Below are 21,549 nucleotides of genomic sequence, written 5' to 3' on the forward strand. Positions count from 1 at the left end.
GTCTAGGGGAAAAAGAGATGCAATAAGGTGGGAGTGAAACCCGTTTTTATTTAGAACTTAATATATATTTACATGAACTTAAACACACGTGTTGCATGATGAACTACATGTAAAAACGTCAGAGGCTTGACATGTTTGACATTTCAAATCCGTTTCAATATGCAAATAACTCGACCTGTATTGTTAGAAGGGTGCATTCCAGATAATTTAAGGAGTGCTGCATACATCCCTAGGTATGTGCAGAAACCGGTATATAATTTCATGGTACAGAAAGTACATGACGCGAACATGCGTGCAAAATGCACATGCAACGGCCACGTGAATGGCAATGACGTGCCGTACAGCACGTTAAGTTACATTTCTTTAATAAGACTTTCAGAGGTCCTCTCTCTCTCTCTCTCTCTCTCTCTCTTTCTCTCTCTCTCTCTCTCTCTCTCTCTCTTTCTCTCTCTTCTATCTACTCAGATAACACCCAATACAAATTCATTAATATTAATATATAATAGTTTTGTTTTAAATGTTCTAGCCTTGACACCAGGTAAAATGCTGCCTATAGGCATCAAATTCCTCAGGGCCAGCTCTGACTACTGGTTACCAAATACTCAACTTTCTTCAATCTGACCAGGATTCAATGGGTTTCCCATATCTAAGTTGAGAACACTATCCATTCTGCTGCCACTACTACAGATACCACACTGTGCATTTAGCCAGACTGACTACAGTAATGTTCTAATCAATGTTAAAAGCAAAACATCGGACAGGGATGATGGGGAGGGTTAGGGGTGTCAAGATACACTAATTTCACGATACAATACATGATGTTGGGCATATGATATTGATATGATACATTATTAATGTTCTTTTCTCATGTATCATCAACATTGGCCATCATCTTTAGTTTAAACTAACTTTATAAAGCACTTTAAAAAACAATTACAAAGTGCTTTGTACACACAAATAAATACATTTGTGCAAGCTTAGGGGAGAAGTGAAGTTCTCACTCTCAACTATAAACCCATTGTTTCAGAGGACAGATAGACACTAATATAACAAATATAATATAACACTGCATTATAATACCAGATACAGTATAATACCATGTAAACCATCTTAGATTAGATGTAGGCCTATTTGAGAGTGCAGAGGCATAATTTCTTTGATTAAAAAGCGTCAACGAGCATCAGCTGACACACAACACCTCCTCTCTGCAGTGCTTTAAACTGAAAGTGAGTCTGTTTCTCCAAAATACATCGAATATGATGGAAGACATGATTAATAATTGCTGTGATTATGATAAGCTTTACATTTCATATCATACACCATACAGTAAGAACTCCTATAACTTTCATCGAAAAAAAGGAAAGTGTTTTTTTTTATCAAAAAAACAACAAAAAAAATATTACGATACAGTATGACATCGTCACATTTTAAAACGTTTTGCGTAGACGGAGTTAGGCAAGACAGCATTTTATGTCAGTGCTCCATCTGCCTGGAATGAGCTCCAGAGGTCCTTGAAAATCGAATCACTTCCATCTTTAGATAGTTTCAGGGAAATGATTTCCAACATTTTTGTTCAGGATTGTAACTGCTTTATTTAATTAATTGATTATCATATATATGTTCTAGTTCTTTGACTATTTTAGTTTTTGAGTTCTTTCTGTATTCTGATTCATGTATTTATTGCTGTATGTGAATGTCTATTCCTGTTGAATTACTGTGTTCTGTATCTCGGCTACATTGAAAATGAGGGCCTGCCCCTCAACCGTACTCAAAGCTGAAATAAAGGTTATGATGATGAAAACCATGATAGGCTATATCGTGGGACAATATATCGTGACACTCCTAGGCGGGGAGGTTTTTTTTAATCACTTGGGGAGGGTCATTGATTTTTTTTTTTTTGTCAAAGGGAGGGTCATGCCATTTTAGATCAGGGCACATACATTTTCTCCGGGGGTACCCTTCTTTAAAAATCGCCCTGTCCCTTAACTCTTTAAAATTGTATTCAAATAAAAAAAAAAGTTTAAGGTGTTGTCGTCCCCCCCCCCCCCCCCCCACCATGTTCCCAAGGATCATCAGGTATTCATCTGCTGGCCTTTGTTATGTTCTGCTCACGCCGTGTGACCTGTGACTTCAATGGCGAGTGGTCACCTCCGCGTCCAGAATGCAACAAGAATTAATTTGATATAAACATATCCAATTTAACTGTGTATGTGTTGTGCATGACACATACACTCAGAAATGACTCCATCCTCATTCACTCACTCACATTCAACCTGGGGCAGAGATTTGAGCTGATGGTGGAGGAGCGCCACCGTGTGGCATCAGGCGTGCTACTGCATGTGTACACTGCCGAGCAGGAGTATCTCACCCTGGCCTGTCATTATCAACAATGGGACATTATCAAGTTCAGCTGCGCTGCTTATCTCTCAGTCAATCCACGTTGCAATCACCACAGTATAAATACACCTGCGATATTGTAACACCTACCTGTTTGATTTCACTGATCTAACTACTCAAGTTCACCTTACTATTTTGACTGACAGCTCACAGAGAACATGGAGAAATTGGTAAGTCACCTTATTTATTAAAAAGTATCAATACTGCAATGTAGAAAGTACTGTTAAGTACTTTACTTAAGTAAAAGCCCAGAATTCAAAATGTACTTGAGTAAAACTACAAAAGTATTGGTATCAAAATGTACCTAAAGTAGAAAGTTCTCATAATGCAGAATGTGCCATTTCAGTTTTCAAATGTATTTAGAAAATACTTTAGAATTGCCAAAATGTATATACTGTTGGGCTTAAGTGGGTAGGCCTAATGTATGTTTTGTAATAATAATACAAATCTACAAAGTAACCAGTAACTGCCTTTTTCAAATAATTGTAGTGGAGTAAAAGTATAATATTTGCCTCCGAGATGTAGTGGCGTAGAAGTAAAGTACTGACATTTGGAAATACTCAAAAAGTAAAGTAAAAATATCTCAAAATTGTACTTAAGTATGGTAAATGTACTTTACACCACTGACTGATACTAACTACTACTACTACTAAAGGGCTAGTTTGGCCAAATTGACATGTAAGTGCTGTAATTATAACTAAGTGGATGACACCACAGCTAATGGTTAACGATATAGATATTATCGTTACAATGCTTGGAGTGAACCCTTTAGTTGTTAATTTTGGCGTTATAACTGAATGCCAAGGTCCCCACATGGCCACACCCTCTCTGTTTTTAGAGGGAAATGTGACGTGAAATATGTATTTCAACTGTCACATACACAACACAAAAAAAACGATATAAAATGTGTAACTTTATCATACATTGTTTATTAACTTTTTTTTCTCCCCATCAAGATTCGTATGGGTCATTCTCTGAATAGGGAGGAGGAGCAGAATGTCGCCAAGAGAAGACTCACGGTTCTAGAATGTCTGAAGAAGAACCAAATCTCCTGCCCAACGGTATGAGTCTGTCAGCTCTTCTAGGGTGCAACAGTCCATTGAAGTAATCCATTATAAATATAAATAAAAAACAGTCAATCATTTAAAGCTGCACTTTGTAACTTTCCTATTCTACCCTGGATTTGAACCCGGTTTCTTGCGCAAGTGCTGACATTTTGCCTAGCAGAGTATTTCTACACTGCAGTATTGATACTTTTACTTAGTCAAAGATGTGAACACTTTTTCCCACCATGGCCTTTTTTTAAAGGACAAGGTTCCCAACATCGCTCTGATTGGCTCTGGGGGAGGAGAGAGAGCCATGGTGGCTCTGCTTGGATCTCTGCTCCAACTGAAGAAAGAGAACCTGCTGGACTCTGTGACGTACCTGAGTGGAGTGTCTGGATCTACCTGGTAGAGAGATGAAATTATACATTGTGGTTCTGAACCTCTGGGTCAGGTCCCCACGTGATTCTTTTTTTTTGGGGGGGGTGGGTCCCCAGATGACAGTAAAATGACAATTTAACCCATTAAGACCTGAGGCCGCGTCTAAAAAAAATCTAAAACCTAACAATTTTTCGGGGGAAAAAAAATCACTATTTTTGAATAACCCAAGAAATCTAAAGTGACTTAGATGCGTTCCAGGTCTGAAAGGGTTTAAGGACTTGTCAGACCTTTTTAATACAAAAAAAAAGGAAGAAAAGGGACTATTACCGCATCAAAAGTAATCAACAAACTACTATAAAAAATTGTCAAACATTGGCCAAATTGTCAAATAATATAACATAAATTGTGAAAATGCCTGAGCTACAAGCTCAGAACGCCTCGCAAAGCGTTGTGAGCTTGTAGATGGCTATTTTCACAATATTTCCATGTGGAACCGCGTCAAACTAAAATGTAATGCCTCAACTCCTACACTTCAAGTGCTTGTCAGGGTGGGGGGTCCCCCAGTTCACATATGATTATTTAACCCCGCTTTGAATGGGATAAATGGAAATTAATTTACATACATTTTTATCATCGATGAAATTACATCATGCATTTTTTTGGTCTCTTCTCCTTTTCCAGGTGCATGTCCTCTCTGTACAGAGAAAGCAACTGGTCATCCAGTCTGGAGTCTATGGAGTCTATCACAAATGACATCGCTAAGAGGCTGGCTGGTCCCGACGTGACCTGGGCAGAGAGTGGAGCAAAACTGCAAAAATACTTCCTGGAAAATGAGTCCAACTACAACTTGACTCATTTCTGGTCTGCAGTGGTGGTCCCCACCATGCTGAAAGAGGTCAGAGGGGTTATCAAACATTTTCATGTCCAGGACCCCCAAATTGTTATGCTATTTGGCCGGGGACCCCCATCTGCAAATACTTTGTGCCAGGGACCCCCAGAAGAGAAAAGACATTCAAAATTATTATTTTCTTTCTCCAAAAATTGCAACATGTACATCTGTTTCTGAATTGCCAAAGCATAAAATATGGATAAAGTGGTCAAAATAATTGTGATAGTATATTTACTAATTCTGCCTGGAACACTTACTGCGGATGTCTCTTCAGATAGATGAACGCGTTATGTCAGAGCAGAGAGGAAAGTGCAGCAAGGATCCCTATCCCATCTTCAATGTGATTGACAAGGACATCAAACCAAACCAACATGCCTTAAAAGGTAAAGTCCAATTATCATCTGTTAAATTAATTGGTTGGTTGGTTGATATTAATATTATATATAATGTATGATGTTATTATTATTATGATTGACCCCGGACCCCGGATGAGGCGGCCTACTTGTTGTTAACTAGTTGTAGGAACTATTAGTGGCAGTGGTGGCCTAGTGGTTAGAGGGGCGGCCTTGATACCGGAAGGTCCCTAGTTCGATTCCCCAATTCATCACATCAATCATGAATCACCGCTGAATAGCCCTTGAGCAAGGCTTCCATGCAGGGTCCGGCTGGAAACAAGTTTCGTACTTAGTCCGACACCCTGGGTAAACAACAAACTTTGCTTTGCTTTGCTTTTGTTGTATTGGATCTATTAGCTCGTGCTCATTTGATTTGGCTATTTTATCTCATGTGTTTATGAAAGTAGATAGCTGATATATTAAACTTTTACCTTAGCGCTAGGTGTACTCTTGGTTGCTTGTTTTTACAGGAAATGCACTTAAGACCTCTGGTGATTAGTAGTTTCGTTCCCTACCTATGTTGAATGCACTTATTGTAAGTCGCTTTGGATAAAAGCGTCTGCTAAATGACTGTAATGTAATGATTATTATATTAATTTCTATTGAAATGAGGGATCAGACACCGTTTTTCCCTTTTCTCCTCTGTAAATATATTTATGTGTTAATATTCTATGCTCTGTTGATGAATTGAATACATAGGACTGCAATGGTCCCCGGGACTTTTTTGTGGTATCCTTTTAGCCTAAATGTTTTACTGTACCTCTGTGCTGTTTACACTTTTTGACTAATAAAGTATGGCCAGTTGAGGTGGGGTATTCTCTAGCTAGCTAACTACTGTAGGTAACTAACTATCTACATGACTGAATGAAAAATGACCATGACTTGATAAAACACTTGACAGATTCAGTGAAGTGACTGAGTTTTCTTGGCAGACATGTGGCTTGAAATGACCCCGGATGAGGCGGGCTACTCTCTAAGTGGGGGCTACGTGGACCAGGCTTACCTCGGCAGTAAGTTTGACCAGGGGAAGCTGACGAAGAAGCATCCAGAGATGGACATGGCCTACGTGCAAGGTGATTTCCTTTTTCTCCTCCTTAATGTGTTAATATTCTGTGCTCTATTGATTAATTGAATACATAAGGACTTTTTATTGTGTTATCCTTTTAGCCAAAATGTTTTTTACTGTACCTCCATGCTGTTTACAGTATATCTTTTGACTAATAAAGTGTTCAATCAATTTCTACTTAACCCAGAGACCGTGGTGAAAGAACAAGTAATAGGCCTGTATTAAAAGTTTTATTTGAGTGAAAGTACAAAAGTATTGGCATTAAAATATTTATAGTACCAAAGTAAAAGTACTCAAATCTGTCCACATTTCTCCTATCTTTTTCAAGAATAGCCCAGCAACCCTATGTAAAGCACAGGTTGCACATGAACTCTGCAGCTGCACTGGGGCCACTGCTGGAAATCATCCCAGCACAAACATTAACGTAACTAATAATTGGGCCACGTGGAAATTTCCGTAATAAACCTAGAACGGGAGCAAAAAACACTTTTTTTTTTTTTTTTTTTTTTTTTTGGGTGGCCCAGCGGCCCACTGGCCCAGCTCCCCACCGGGCATATGCAAAATGGCCAGTCCGCCCCTGGTCCCACCGCACTTTTATTTTACCTCTGGGGTGGAATTTGTCAATGCAAATGCGTGGATTCATGGAAAAAAATGTGCATCTGCATTTGTTAATGCAAATGCATGGATTCACCATGAATCCATGCATTTGCATTAACAAAGCATTGGCAGATTCCGCCCCATAGGTAAAATAAAAGTGCGGTGGGACCGCGCCCTAACAGAGTATTTCTACATTGCAGTATTGATACTATTACTAGTATTGATAAACATTTGAGTACTTTTTTTCCACCACTGCTCATCACCCACTGGTTGTTAAACAGTGTATTACGGTATCATTGTGAGCTCTGTGTTGATCTGTTATTTGCAGGCATCTGTGGCAGCGCCCTAGGTGATATGGAAGAAACTAAGCAACAGATGTGGACAATGCTAAAGGACGCCATGAAGAACTGGGTCCATGCCGGTATGACATTTGACATGTATTGATTTAGTCCTTTAAAAAATGTGTCCATTTAATCATTTACTCGTTTTTTTTATTGGTTCAGTGCACACACACGCAGGTTTGTATTATTTGTGAAGAGATCAACGCTTTAGGACATTGATTTTATGAATGCAATTTTTGCTACGTTTTCAACCCTAAACCTGAAGCCGAAAATAGCCGATCTACAAGCTCACGACGCCAGCGTGTAGGTCTGCTATTTTCGGGGTGTGACACAGACGCAAGGCTGTAGGCTAAGTATAAATCAGGCATAACTCCCAATCTTTTTTTTTACCTTAAAGCCTTTATAGTTTGGTAAGAATAAAAAAATACACAGGCCCACATGAGTGCTTTGGTCTCTTCTCTCTATTGCCAGTCAATGTTGTCACCCATCTGTACCAGAATTTCACTTTGCCAAACAGATGCGCTCCTTTCTCTCTTACTTCGACTAGTCATCTTATCAGGAAGATGACCCTCACAATGACTATTTCTCAAATGCACATTGGCTGCCAAAAACGCAGATCTGCGTTCTATTGAGCCCCTTAGAACGCAGGCTGCCAAAGATGCAGATCTGTCTTTTATTTTGAAAATTGGATTTAAAAAAAATAAATAATTTGACCCAAAGACCAAGGAGATATGATTTTTCGAAGATTTAGACTCCCATCCACTTCCTTAACTTTAAACTTAAAAATTCTGTATCTCGGCTCCTGAGTACTTTTTTTTTTTCATTGAAAAAGTCTGGCAGTCTACTGTAGAGAAAAAAAAATGCTGGCAGCCAAATATACTTGTGGGGACATTTGGCCTTCACAAGTCTAGTAATACAAGAGCGCACACACGTGCACCTTTTCTTCTAGATGTGCTGTGCGGCTGCCAGCCGTGTGAAGTGTTCCGGACGCTGGTGGACATCAATCTTCAGGCCGCACATGATCAGGATTACACTGCTGACGCTGAAAGGATTAACCTGCTGCTTCAAGGTACACTTTGAATGTAGCGACCACGTTTTAAAAGTCCTCGTGATCTCCATAAACCGGTGGTTGTCTTTTGAAAATAGCAGATCTACAAGCTCACAACATGTGTCATCGCGATGCGCTGTGAGCTTGTAAGATCAGCTGTTTGTAAATAGGCTGATGTATGTAGGGTTAAAGTGGTTGAACTGATTTTGGTCTTATATTAGCCTTGATTTTTCAAAAATAGCAGATTTACAAGCTCATAGTGTGACGCGCTATGAGCTTGCATATCTGCTATTTTTGAGTAGCCAAATAAAAAATAATTAAAGAAGTTAACACATTGACTGCCAGAGTTTTTTCAGAACAGTCTGTAGCCTCTGCCAGGGTTTTGCCATGATTTTGGTACCTGTTCGCGTAGCCACAGATTTTTTTCCTCCCCAGATTTTTTACCCCCCCCCTCTCTCCTTCTCCTTTTGTACATATTTCTCACTCTTCATACCAGTAACGTGTAAACTGATTGTATGACATTCTATAGTAGTTGTGTATATCTGTCTGTCTCTTATATGTATCATGATTTGTGTGCATGGGGAACTCATTTGAAACAAGCCCAGTGCTTTTATGAGTCTTCCAGTTTAGTAGACCTTGTATTGTGAATTTGTACTTCCATGTACTGTTGTTCTCATGTCTTACTAAATAAAGTACATCAATCAATCAATCAATTGCTCCCCAGATGGTTTCTAATCACAGATGAGATTCAGGTGTGGTTTCACAAATGTCAACGAGGTCATTTTGACCTCGTTAACATGTGGTGTTTGATGTTTGAATATAGCTCAGAACCAGTAGTTTTAAACCAAAAAACAATGTGAATTGTTTGTCCGTTTGAATTTTAACATTGAAGTGAATGGAGCAGCAAATCTTTGAACATTTTTAGCTCCTAATCTGTTCGAAATTCGAAAAGGGTTGCAATTATAAAAAAATAAATAAAAATTAAAAAAAAACATTTTTGATTTTTTATTTTTTTCCCCTTTTTTTTCAAAGACGTATATATACGTCATTGGCAGGCAACAGCTGATTATTAAAAGACGTGTATATATACGTCATTGGCAGCTATATAGTTAAAAATGACTGATGCTTTCCCGGTTTTAATGGGTTAATCATTTTGCTACTTGAATTTTGGCTCGGCACCAAAGACGGAGGACGTACGTTGTTTCTTTTGGTCTTTGACAGCTCTGTTTTCGTCCCTGTAGGAAACAGAGCTGTATCGACGTACAGCTTACCAGTGGAACTAGACCCAAGCGGAGGAACGGAGGAGCTCAAGCGCTTCACGCAGCTGGTCTGTGAGCAATACGATGGCTTGTTCCCGGTGCCGTGTTCCGTTCGTGTCGGTGGTGAGTTGTGTCAGTCTCCCCTTGCGGCCTCTCTAAAGGTTCTCAAACTTTTTTGGGGTTGATATGAATTTGTCTTCTGATCAAAATATTAACCCCATGCTACATTTTTGTTAAAATGTTCCACATCTTTTACATTAAAAAAAAATAGCCGATCTACAAGGTCACAACTCGCCGCATTGCAACGTGTTGTTCGGCTATTTTTTCAAATATCAGAGGTTTATAGAGCACCAAGTCTGACATCACTGCCGCTAGAGGGCGCAATCCCCCTGGGTCACAGCGTTATTTTTTTTGTATTGGAATTCCCATAGGGTCATCTTAGATTGCGTCACGTAAGAACTGTGTTCCAGAAATAAACAAATCAGCCGGGCGATTTTAACTCATAATTCGTAGTGATCCAAAGATAACATGAGGATGGATTATTCAGATCCAAAGATGAGCAACATTAATGACCGGTGCGGAAAAATATATTTATTTTTGCTTATACATCAGAGCCATCCATTTCATCCAAACCCTAATTCATTTACTTAATAAAAATGCCATGAACTACATTATTGTGTTTGGCTGTGCTTTGAAAAAAAAAAGTGTTGTTAAAACTTTATGTTTTATGATAGTAGAATAATGTTTAATAATTGCTTATTTGTCTCGTACCAATGTACGGAATACTTCTAATTTCAGGCTCTGGGGACTGGTACACAATAATTAGAAGAACCATAATATGCCTCAGTAGCTGGACCTGGGGAACCACACACAACTTCCTGCAGAACATGCCAGGTGAGCATGCTGACCTGTGTATTCAATTCTTTAGGCTAGGGGTCTGTTTATGGGCAGTGGTGGAAGAAGTACTCACATTTTTACTTGAGTAAAACGATACCACAATGTAGAAATACTATGTTACAAGTAAAAGGCATCAAAGTATAGGCTACTTAAAGTTCCAAAAGTACTCATTGTAAATGTCCCATTTTAAGTTTTCATAATGTATACAAATCTTTTGGAAATAGCAGATCTAAAAGCTCACAAGAAAATAAGTCCCTTGCATATCTTTTCTCAGTGTCTTTATAGCATGCTTTCCAATGCCACCGCCAAAGGGTGAGAGGCCACGCCCCTGGAATCCAAACACCGGCGCTTTTCCGTCTCGTTTATTTGCAGAAATTAAATTCTTCTGTTTTTAACTCTTTATGTGCTAATAAATAAAACTCAAACTCAACAATAGCTGATGACCCGAGTCAAGACGATGATGAGGCACCTTAGACATTTCTAATTAATTAACATGCTGTCTGTCCTGACCCTTTTTTAACCGTAGTCTAGTGTTCTGACAATGTAAAGATATTGTAATGTATATTATGCATTTTGTACAGTTCAAGAAGTAGACTCCAATGGCCTGGCAGAAGTAGACTCCAATGTCCCGGCAGCAAAGACAACGGGAGAGACGAGGGACTACATAGATGCTGGGCTGCGGCTGAACTCTCCCTACTTCTCTGTGCTCAGAAAAGCGAGAAACATCGACCTCATCATCTCCCTTGACTTCAGTGCTGGGGACCCCATGCTGGTAACGCACGCACACACGCACGCACACACGTGTTGCCATTTGCGGATTTCTGCAAAAAAAAAACGCTCCATTCCCATTGAAAAGCAATGGCAAAATCCGCCCTCATAGACAGAATAGAAGTTTGGTCTGGCCGCACCCTAAGGACGCGGTCACGCAGCAATTTAGTTTTACCTATGAGGCGGAATCTGCCAGTGCTTTTTCAATGAGAATCGCGTGGATTGATGGCCTTGCGCATCTTTCCGTGCGCTCTATCCTGCTTTTACCCCCTCTGTCCTACCCCCTCTGTCCAATCAGGTGAGTCGAAGGCGGACCGTCCCAAGACTCAGGAAGCGACATGGTGCTTGCGATCAGTGGTGGAAAGTAACTAAGTACATTTACTTAAGTACAATTTTGAGGTATTTATACTTTACTTGAGTATTTCCAATACTTTTACTTCTACTCCACTACATCGCAGAGAAAAATATTGTACTTTTACTTCACTACAATTATTTGAAAAATTATTTGAAAACTTAACTTACTAGTTACTTTTCAGATGTAAATGATTATATAATGAAACGTACATTAACCACTTTAGCCCTATTTTATATATGGGCTATTTGAAAATAGCAGATCTACAAGCTCACGTGTCGCGACGCGTTGTGAGCTTGTAGATCTTGCTATTTTCAAATATGTTAGTACTTTTACTTCTACTTTAAGTACATTTTAATGCCAATACTTTTGTACTTTTACTCAAGTACATTTTTAATTTGGGACTTTTACTTGTAACTGAGTACTTCTACATTGCAGTATTGATACATTTACTTAAGTAAAACATTTCAGTACTTTTTCCACCACTGCTTGCGATAGAGCAACTGGTTTTAGCTGTTGCATGGGAGGGTCCTGAAAGTGAGTGACAGCTGTGTCACTGATTATTGGGACAGAATGCTCTACAAGCTTCGTTTTTTTTAGAATGCGTCGGCCGTGCACGACTTGAGTTTAACAGCAGGCAACCATATTTTGGTGGGACTGCACCCTAATAGAGTATTTCCACATTGCAGTATTGATACTTTTACTTAAGTAAAATAAATGAGTATGTTTTTCTCCACCACTGCTTGTTTCTACAGACCATTGAACAAGCTCATAAAATGGCCAAGGAGATGGACTTGCCTTTCCCACCTGTTCAAATCCAGCCAGAACCTGAAGGACCAAAGGACTTCTATGTGTATCCGGCAGAGAACGGATGCCCGACTGTGATCCACATGCCCCTGTTCAACGTCGCTAACTGTGGCGGTAACTGTTGTATTTTTTTTTTATTGTACATACTATACTTTTTAATAAAGAGACTCATGTTACTGAACAACCACTCTATAGCAATGAGTACTATCACAATATAGAGCAATTTGACATTATTTTAACCCCCAAAAAACGTTTAACCTACCTTTAGTGGTCAGAAGGGTATATTTATTTTGTCTCCTTTTCTCCTCATGTGTGTGTATATCAGATCAACTTGAGGCAGTGACGAAGACATACAAGACCTTCCAGGGACCGTACAGTTCTGACATGATCTCTGACCTGATGGCAAAAGCTGCGGAGAATGTGAAAAACAACAAGGACAAGCTGCTGAAGGAGATTGAGAAGGCCATGACTAAAAACGCATAATTGGAGTAATAATCACAAACACTTACAGGGTATGGGTGATTCCAAAACATGCTGATTTGTCATTTTATATTTGTCTTGTAATCCTGTTGCTTATAAAGACTATAATTAGCCTACTGTGTGAAGTGAATCTATGAATATTCATGACGTATCATTGTCCTTTCTCATTGGTGTCTTCTATAGGCCATTTGTCCTAAAGTTTGGCTATAAAACTATACTGAAGCTGATCTTTGGCTGGATTCTTTTGAATAAAATCTGACTAAATCATGGAATTGTCCTGTGAATTCTTGAACGCAATACAATGTAGTTGTATGTCACTGAATGATCATTTGCTGATACAATGAAATAAGCATTTTAATGTCCATTCTTTGATTAAATGTCCTTATAAAGCACATTAAACTAAACATTGATAGGCGATAGGGACTTTATTTTTGTAACCACTTGAACCCTTGCACTCTTATATTCTGAGGGGAACATTAGCCAAAAATGGCAGACCAAGTACCGAGCCAAAGGTCAAGTTTAAAGGAGTAATTCACCCAAAAAAGCACTTATTTTCTATCAATTACACACCCCATGAAGCCTTGAATTCATGATTTTTTTTCAAACTATCCATGAATTCAAGGCTTCATGGGGTGTAATTGAAGTAATTTTTCGGGTGAACTACTCTACGAAAACACATTAAACCAATATGTAGTGGTGCGGGGTCCCGGCAGTTCTGAAAGGTTTTCGTCATGTGACATGAACACTAAGATCAGGGGTTCACAAACCATTTACCAATGGAGAAATTTGATGTCTCCTCGGAACCGAAACCAGTGAAAACGCGTCGCTATTCGAAAAGTGAGATTGTAGATCGGCTATTTTCACAAGGAAATGTCTTTGAAAATTAAAAGTGTTTTATGCAATTTCAATGCCTTCAGACTGACGGGCACACACACCGAGCCATTCCATCCACAGACTTTACATTGTGAGAAAGGAGCTCACACAGATGTTTTTTATGTTCAATATCCATTGGCTTATGGAGGCTTCATTTGTTCACATACAAACTTCCCCGCAACTGGAGATAATGGTCCATAGATTGTGTGTAGAACGGCGTTGGCCCCTTAATAACAAACAACCTGTTTGTAAAAGACCATTTATTCATCAGGAGGAAACAGTAAAAAAGAAAGAAAACACGTTGAATAAAGATGTATATAAAAAACATGTGCCATAGAGAGAGATTACAGAGTGAGGAGGTGGAACGGGGAATACTGACAGTGGCGTGCACAGATATTTTGAGGGGCAGGTGCTCAAGTAAATTATACTTGGTCTGCTCTTTTTTTCCCCCTCTACACCTATACCTCTTTGCCAGAAATAGCCGATCTACAAGCCCACAGGGCGTTGTGAGCTTGTAGATCTGCTATTTTTGGCTAAAGTTCTCCTCAGAAAAGGGATGATAGGTTTCGAGTGGTTATGGTAAAAAGTAAAATCACAAAGATTTGGCAGACCCCTGCTGTAAACTGGAAAAAAAAAACTTTTTTTCAAAAGGGCACTTCTGGTCAAGAGGGCAAAGGGCAGGTGCTCTAGCACCACCTAGAGTCTATCTGTGCACGTCCCTGAATACTGACTTGAGGCAGACCATGTCTAAACATTATTATTCCTATTTGTGTGCATGTGGGGATTATGCGTAATGATGATACATTATAGGTACCTCAAGAAATCTTGATCTTTTTACAATTATAGTCCAGTTAGCATTTTCCAATCAGATCACATTTTTGATGGCAGAGTTTATTGTATTCTTACAATTTAATGTAAAAACTAAAACAAAATAATCAACAAGACGAACATGAAGATAAACACAATGTCCTCTTGAAACATAAATGTTTAATACAAATAAAAACAGTGTTTGGTCAGTGCTGTGAAGCTAGGGATGATAGTGGTGATTCATTGGCACATACATTATACTTAAAGGGATATTTCGCTTTCAAATAAGATAAACATTTAAAAAAAAGTAATGGAAAAATCACGGCCCCTCATGCATTAGAATGTCCTTCTAATTTATTTTTTTGTGTTTATTTTATGTTAAAGTGAAATATCCCTTTAATTTATACTCCGTCATATGACTGTGTTGCACGCCGAAAACAGCAAGCTCATGAACTTGTAGATCTGATGTTTTCATCACGCGACACAGGAGTACAGTCACACATGATCGACTGCAATGCATCCCGTCGCTTCCCTCTTAGGGTGGAGAGGGGGTGGAAGGGCGGGACGTCGCGTCAGGTGCCATCGCGTGGAGTTAAACTTTGTTGAACTTTGACAGTGGTGGAGAGTAACTAATAAACATTGAATTTAGTACTGTACTCAAATACAATTTTGAGGTATTTGTACTTTACTTGAGTATTTCCGATTTCCAATACTCCACTACAATTATTTGAAAACTTTAGTTACTAGTTACTTTGAAGATTTGTATTATTATTACAAAACATACATTAACCACTTCAGCCCTATATACATTTTGTTCGTTTGTAAATAGCCGATCTACAAGCTCAAAATGTGTCGCATTGTAAGTTTGTAGATCTGCTATTTTCAAAAGATTTTTATACATTTGAAAACTTCAAATGGGATATTCTGCATAATGTGTACTTTTACTTTTGGTACTTTAAGTATATTTTGATGTCAATTCTTTTGTGCTTTTACTCAAGTACAATTTGAATTTCCGCACTTTTACCTTGTATTTCTATATTGCAGTGTTGATACTTTTACTTAAGTAAAAAATGTGAGTACTTTTTCCACCGCTGAACTTTGACGCATTTGACACCTCGGGCATGTGTTGATGGCCACTCCTCTGCAGCCGTGCATGTGTGACCGCACCTTTCCGGCTCTATGCCGCCGGACACGTGCCGACGCTGACCGCTCCGCTGACCAGGGCGGCTTTGTTGAGGCTCGCTTGGCTGCCGTTGATGGTCAGGTTCCTCATACAGCCCACGTAGCCCTTCTTAGTAGCAACGCTTTCTGGGAGGAGAGAGTCTGGAACAAGGAACGCAATGCACACTGCATTTGACAACATTCCTGCTGCTTTTCTATTATAAAAGGTGACACGATTAGCAGTGGTGGAAAGTAACTAAGTACATTTACTTAAGTACTGTGCTTAAGTATAATTGTGTGGTATTTGCGGTATTTACTTAACTTGAGTATTTCTCAAGTATATGCTCATGTAGTAAAATCTACAAAATCTTTTGAAAATAACAGATCTACAAGTTCGTAATGAGTCGAGATGCGACGTATTGTGAGCTTGTAGATCTGCTATTTTCCAAAGATTTTAAAATGGGACATTCTGCATAATGAGTACTTTAACTTTTGGTACTGTAAGTACATTTTGATGCCAATGCTTTTGTACTTCTACCCAAGTGCATTTTTTATTCCGTACTTTTACTTGTAACAGAGTATTTCTATATTTCAGTATTGATACTTTTACTTTTACAAAAAAAATGTAGTACTTTTTCCACCACTGAAGATTAGTCATAAAGATGAACGTTGATATTCCTAAAATCTAAAATAGGATATTTGATCGCCGGTCAACTCACCTGGAGCTCCACCAATGAAAACAGGCGTCCCGTTATCCGTGGAGGTGTGATTCAGAGGTCCCACCACGTGGTTGACCTCAGAGTCCACGTCCAGCTGGACTACGTTAGCATCTCGGATCACTGCCATCAAACAGGGAAGGAATAGTTCATATATGGGGGCTTCACTCCTAACCACTTAAACCCCAGCATCCGTATTGTGGGGAAAACCTTCCAAAATAGCAGATCTACAAGCTCATAGCGCGGCACCGAGTGCCGCGCTATGAGCTCGTAGATCTGCTATTTTAGAAAAAACGTGAAAATATGTGCAAATCTTTGAATGCATATTTTTTTAAGCCAACATTTGTAAAATATTTTGTTCCAAAGATTTGAGTTACAAATGTTCACTTTAAAATATATATATATATTCAAAGATTTGTGCATATTTTAACGTTTTGTTTTCTCCAAAAATAGCAAACCTAAGCTCATAGCACTTGGTGCCGTGCTCTGAGCTTGTATATCTGCTATTTCTTTGAATAGCCAAAGACATCTTAAAATGGTCCTATGGATAAAATGAATATCAAATAACTAAATACTGAATCAAGCAACTTAAAAACTGTCCGGGGTGCTCCCAAAAGCCTGAGTAGACGATAAAATTACCACATTTCTTTTTAAAGTGAAATATCCCATTAAATGGATAAGTATTGTTACGGTACAGTGCAATATGGTACAATATCTGCCTATCACATTTTTACTCTTTAAAGAGCTGTGCTGTGTTGTGTTCACAGAGTGACACAGTAGAGTGATCAGTGGGTTCTCACCAGTAATCCTGTGCCATCCTCCAGCACACAGGCCCTGTCTCGGAGACACATGCGTGAAGAACTCACGTACTCCATTGTTCACCAGGACCACCACCTATAAATATAGGCCAGTGCATCGGCATCAATCATTATATCCAGGATAAAATGTACTGAATTTGTTCTAATTTTGTTCACTCGTTGTGTGCTTGTAGATCTGCTATTTTCACAACTTTTGTGCGACACTCTTTGTACAATGAAGCAGGGCATTAATTGAAAAAAATATATAAAAAGTTAAAACATGGACATACAAGGTTTCTGCCCAACAGCAACAATATGTATATACTTAACGTACCGCCCCTTGATGAATGTACAGGGTGAGATACTCCCGCTCGGCGGTGTACACGTGCAGTAGCACGCCAGACGCCACACGGGGGCGCACCTCCACCACCAGCTCGAATCTCTGGCCCAGGTTGAACGTGTCGTCTATGGGAGAGAGGAAACAGAGTGAGGATGGATGGAGTCATTTTTCTGAGTGTGTCCGTTTCCCTTTGTCCGGGCCTCACCTTTTTATTTCCTTCTCTCTCAGTGGTCCATATTTCTCTGCACTATACGTGCACGTGTAAAAACCTGAGCTGTGACGGGCAGTGTTGGGTGTGAAATCGCTCAGCGCAACAGCTGCAGCCTGGGCTCACAGTCAGAGACCTTGAGGCCTTCAACTTTTTTCGCACCCCCTCACTCACAGCCCCTTACTTACTTCCCCTGCCAACATAGTCACACACAGCTGCACTGGGGGTGTCGCACAGTACTATATAGGCCATTGGTTCTCAAAGTGGGGTCCGGGGACACCCAGGGGTCCTTAGGGGGGTACCAGGGGGTCCCCAGCAAAACCATATTTAACCATATTTTATACTTTAGCTATTCAAAAATAGCAGTTCTACAAGCTCATAGCTTTGAGCTTGTAGAACTGCTATTTTTGACAAAATCCCTGGCACAAAAATATTTTGAGATGGGGGTCCGCAGCCAAAAACATAGCATTTTGGGGGTCCTTGACATGAAAAAGTTTGAAAACCACTGGTGTAGGCTATTGGTCCGTCCTAACTGCAGTGAGTCTCAGCTTGGTGACAGACTGGCCAAAGGCTGTGGGCATTTTCCAAAAGGAAATCTAAACATAATGTGTTCTAAGTTACGAATCTTAACAATGGTTGGGGGCCTCACCACAGTGAATACGCGTCGTGTTGTGGGTAGTAGAGAATTGAATGAATCAAGTGACTGTGGGAAGAGAATTGCACAAAGTCAGTGCCTCGCACGTCACACGAGTTCTTTCATACCCAAAATGTGGACAGGCCTGCTGGTCTCAGAGTGAAAATACCTCTATTTTAGCTGCTTGACTCCGTCATACGATGAAGCTTAAAACAGGACTTACAGTAGGTGGTGAAGTAAACAGGATTGCATGTTTTGCAAACAACTAACTCTACTATACTACTGTATTTCAACCCTTTAAGACCTGAGGTCGATTCTACAAAATGTCTTCAAATCATAGCAGTTTTTTGAACAAAAAAAAAAACTGCTATGTTTCTATATCAGTGGTTCTCAAACATTTTCATGTCAAGGACCCCCAAAATGATATGTATTTGGCTGTGGACCCCCATCTCACAATATGTTGTTCCAGGAAGCCCCAGAAGCAAAGACTTGAGTTACAAATGTTTGCTTTAAAAATATATATATATATATTAAAAGATTTGCACAGATTTCCACGATTTTTCTAAAATAGCAGATATACAAGCTCGTAGCGCGGCACTCGGTGCCGCGCTACGAGCTTGTATATCTGCTATTTTTTTAATAGCCCAAAGTGTAAAAAAGTGGGGTCTAGGGACTCCCAGGGGTCCTTTGAGGGAGTTCCTAGGGGGTCCACAGCTCAATTATTGATAACTAGGAACCAAAACGGACCCTTACAGATCTATAACTCAGAGAGTGTACAAATGGAACCAAATGGACCCGTACGGGTCCATTTGGTTCCATTTGTACACTCTCTGAGTTATGGGGGCGGGGGGGTCCGTGGCCTAATGCATACCAAACTGGGGGGGGGTCCTTGAAATTCAAACGTCTTGAGAAGCACTGCATCTAACGGAGCAGAAGAAGAAAAAAGGGTCAGGTCAAACGTTTATCGTTACCCAGGACGACGTATCCTCCTTCCTCGGAGAAGAAGGTTCCGGGCTCAGAGAGTCCTTCAAAGCACGGCGTGACTCCGAACCTCTGGGCGGCCGAGGACGAGGACAGCCACTGGCCGTCCAGCTGCAGGTTCTTCACACAGCCGGTGAAGCTATAGGCAGAGTTTCTCTGCAGGGGAGAGAGAGAGAGAGAGAGAGAGAGAGAGAGAGCACAGCGGAAGTGTATTATGCAGTGGTGGAAAAAGTACTCAAATTCTTTACTTCTTTACTAAAAGTACCAATACTGCAATGTAAAAATACTCTGTTACAAGTAAAAGTCCAGAATTCAAAATTTACTTCAGTAAAAGTACAAAAGTATTGGCATCAAAATGTACTTAAAGTACCAAAAGTAAAAGTACAAAAAAAAAAAAAAATAGCAGATCTACAAGCTCACAACGCGTCGCATTCGCGACGCGTTGTGAGCTTGTAGATCGGCTATTTTGAAATAGCCTAGGTATAAATTATGGCTAAAGTGGTTAATGTATGTTTTATAATATAATAATTTATATCTGAAAAGTAACTAGCAACTAAAGTTTTCAAAGAATTGTAGTGGAGTAAAAGTACAATATTTGCCTCTGAGATGGAGCAGAAGTGAAAGTATTGGAATTGGAAATACTCAAGTAAAGTACAAATACCTCAAAATTGTAAGTAAGTACAGTACTTAGTTACTTTCCACCACTGTGTATTATGCGTTAACGGCATGGTACGGATACGCGGCGTGCCATACCGACGGTGAAAAGCGGCAGGAAGAGATACATTAATAACACAGAATGGCGTCTTGCTGAGTTCAAAGTGTTGGCGCAGTTTCCTGCTCGCCTGCTTTCTTGTGGGAACATCATCTGAAGCCCAGTGGTCTGTGCTAGATCAGAGCTAGTAGTACGTCCCACTATGGCCATATATTATGCACCAGAGAAGACCAGTGGGTTGTAAATTCAAAGAAGAATTTTTTACTGTCTCTGAATGTTTCTCGCTACAGTACACTGTGAATGTTTTTTCCATTCATCCCTGTTGGTTTTGTTGGCTGCGGTTAAAGGCGGTGTTAGTGATATTTCTTTGTTAAAATAAGTGTTAAATAGTGCTATATTCCAATAACAACCATTGCTATAGAGTGTTTGGTACAGGTGCACACAGTAAAGCAATTTGATATAAAGGAGAGAACTCATACAGGATACAGAAATTGATGAAGTGATGAAACGAAAACATGAGCAGACACTCAAATTGAAGCAGATAAATGCTCTTTGAAGGGTTCTCTCTCCTGATTGGATTTCATTGGTATCCCAGTCTGAAAGTTTATTTTCTGTTTGTTAAAGAGATGGAGAGACGGAGAAACCCCTTTTACTGAACAAACACTATCAATATCAATGATTAGCGTCTTTAACCTTTCAACAAACCTTTTTTTTAAAACAAAAACATATCACTTACACCGCCCTTAACTCTTTAAGACCGGGAACGCATCTGTGGGTCATTTTTAGATTTCTTTGGCTATTCAAAAATAGCAGATATACAAGCTTGAGTGCCGCGCTATGAGCTTGTAGATCTGCTATTTTTGAAAAATCATGAAAAGTTGTGCCAATATTTGATTTTTTTTTGGCAGACATTTGTAACTCAAATATTTGCTTCTTTGGGGGTTCCTGGAACTAAATATTTGACAAATGTTCGCTTTAAAAAAAATATATAATCCAAGATTTTGACACAAATTTTCAAGATTTTTCAAAAATAGCAGATAGACACACAGATGCGTTCCAGGTCTTAATGGTTTAAAGCAGGGGTCTTCAACGGGGGGTCCGGGACCCCTAGGGGGTCCTCAGAGTTACTACAGGGGGTCCGCCAAATCTTTGTGTGATAGGATTATTTTTTTACATGAACCACTTGAACCCTAGCATCCCTTTTCTGAGGATAACTTTAGCCAAAAATAGCAGATCTACAAGCTCACAACGCCTCGCGTTGCGAGGCGTTGTGAGCTTGTAGATCTGCTATTTTTGGCAAAGAGTTATAGGTGTAAAGGGAAAAAAAGAGCAGAAAAACTTTATCTGAAACACAATTTTATACAATATAGAGGGGGTCCCTGCTTCATCTCTCTCTCAGCTAGGGGGTCCTTGGCCTGAAAACGTTGAAGACCCCTGGTTTAAAGTATTGCCCCATGCATTCCGCCCCGTTTTGCCTTATAGCATCGGTCCCCACTGTTCCCGTGCACGAGAGGCCTGTACCTGAATGTTCTTCTGGGCTCTCCCTGGGGGAACGCCACCTACGTAGAGCGGCCCAGTGACGTGCCAGGAGACGTTGCTG

The 21,549-nt window shown here is 39.7% G+C and overlaps 2 protein-coding genes across 2 annotated transcripts in view; one reads left to right on the top strand and one right to left on the bottom strand.

Annotated features, from left to right (window-relative positions):
* Positions 1–288: 288 nt before the first annotated feature.
* LOC311062957 (cytosolic phospholipase A2 gamma-like) lies at positions 289–12,723 on the top strand (the record flags this gene model as incomplete). The annotated part of the gene is made up of 13 exons (XM_084082177.1): positions 289–338; positions 2,237–2,429; positions 3,354–3,458; positions 3,706–3,848; positions 4,503–4,716; positions 4,985–5,093; positions 6,038–6,178; positions 7,097–7,189; positions 8,059–8,178; positions 9,399–9,539; positions 10,895–11,085; positions 12,189–12,354; positions 12,566–12,723. 13 exons carry the CDS (start codon positions 289–291, stop codon positions 12,721–12,723), a joined length of 1,824 nt encoding a protein of 607 aa, XP_083938303.1.
* Positions 12,724–15,068: 2,345 nt separating this feature from the next.
* Positions 15,069–21,549, bottom strand: part of lama4 (laminin, alpha 4) — a 52,008-nt gene continuing 45,527 nt past the window's right edge. Inside the window, exons 35-40 of the mRNA XM_084083360.1 lie at positions 21,471–21,549; positions 19,228–19,393; positions 17,409–17,539; positions 17,078–17,171; positions 16,281–16,400; positions 15,069–15,723 (exon numbers count right to left, since the gene is read on the bottom strand). The exon at positions 21,471–21,549 is cut by the window's right edge and continues 77 nt beyond it. Of these exons, the coding sequence (XP_083939486.1) occupies positions 15,578–15,723; positions 16,281–16,400; positions 17,078–17,171; positions 17,409–17,539; positions 19,228–19,393; positions 21,471–21,549 (736 nt within the window). The 3' untranslated portion in view covers positions 15,069–15,577. The remainder of the gene's footprint in view (positions 15,724–16,280; positions 16,401–17,077; positions 17,172–17,408; positions 17,540–19,227; positions 19,394–21,470) is intronic.

The sequence above is a fragment of the Gymnoscopelus microlampas genome (assembly GCF_963454915.1).
Source record: "Gymnoscopelus microlampas genome assembly, chromosome: 16".
NCBI classification, from domain to species: Eukaryota; Metazoa; Chordata; class Actinopteri; order Myctophiformes; family Myctophidae; genus Gymnoscopelus; species Gymnoscopelus microlampas.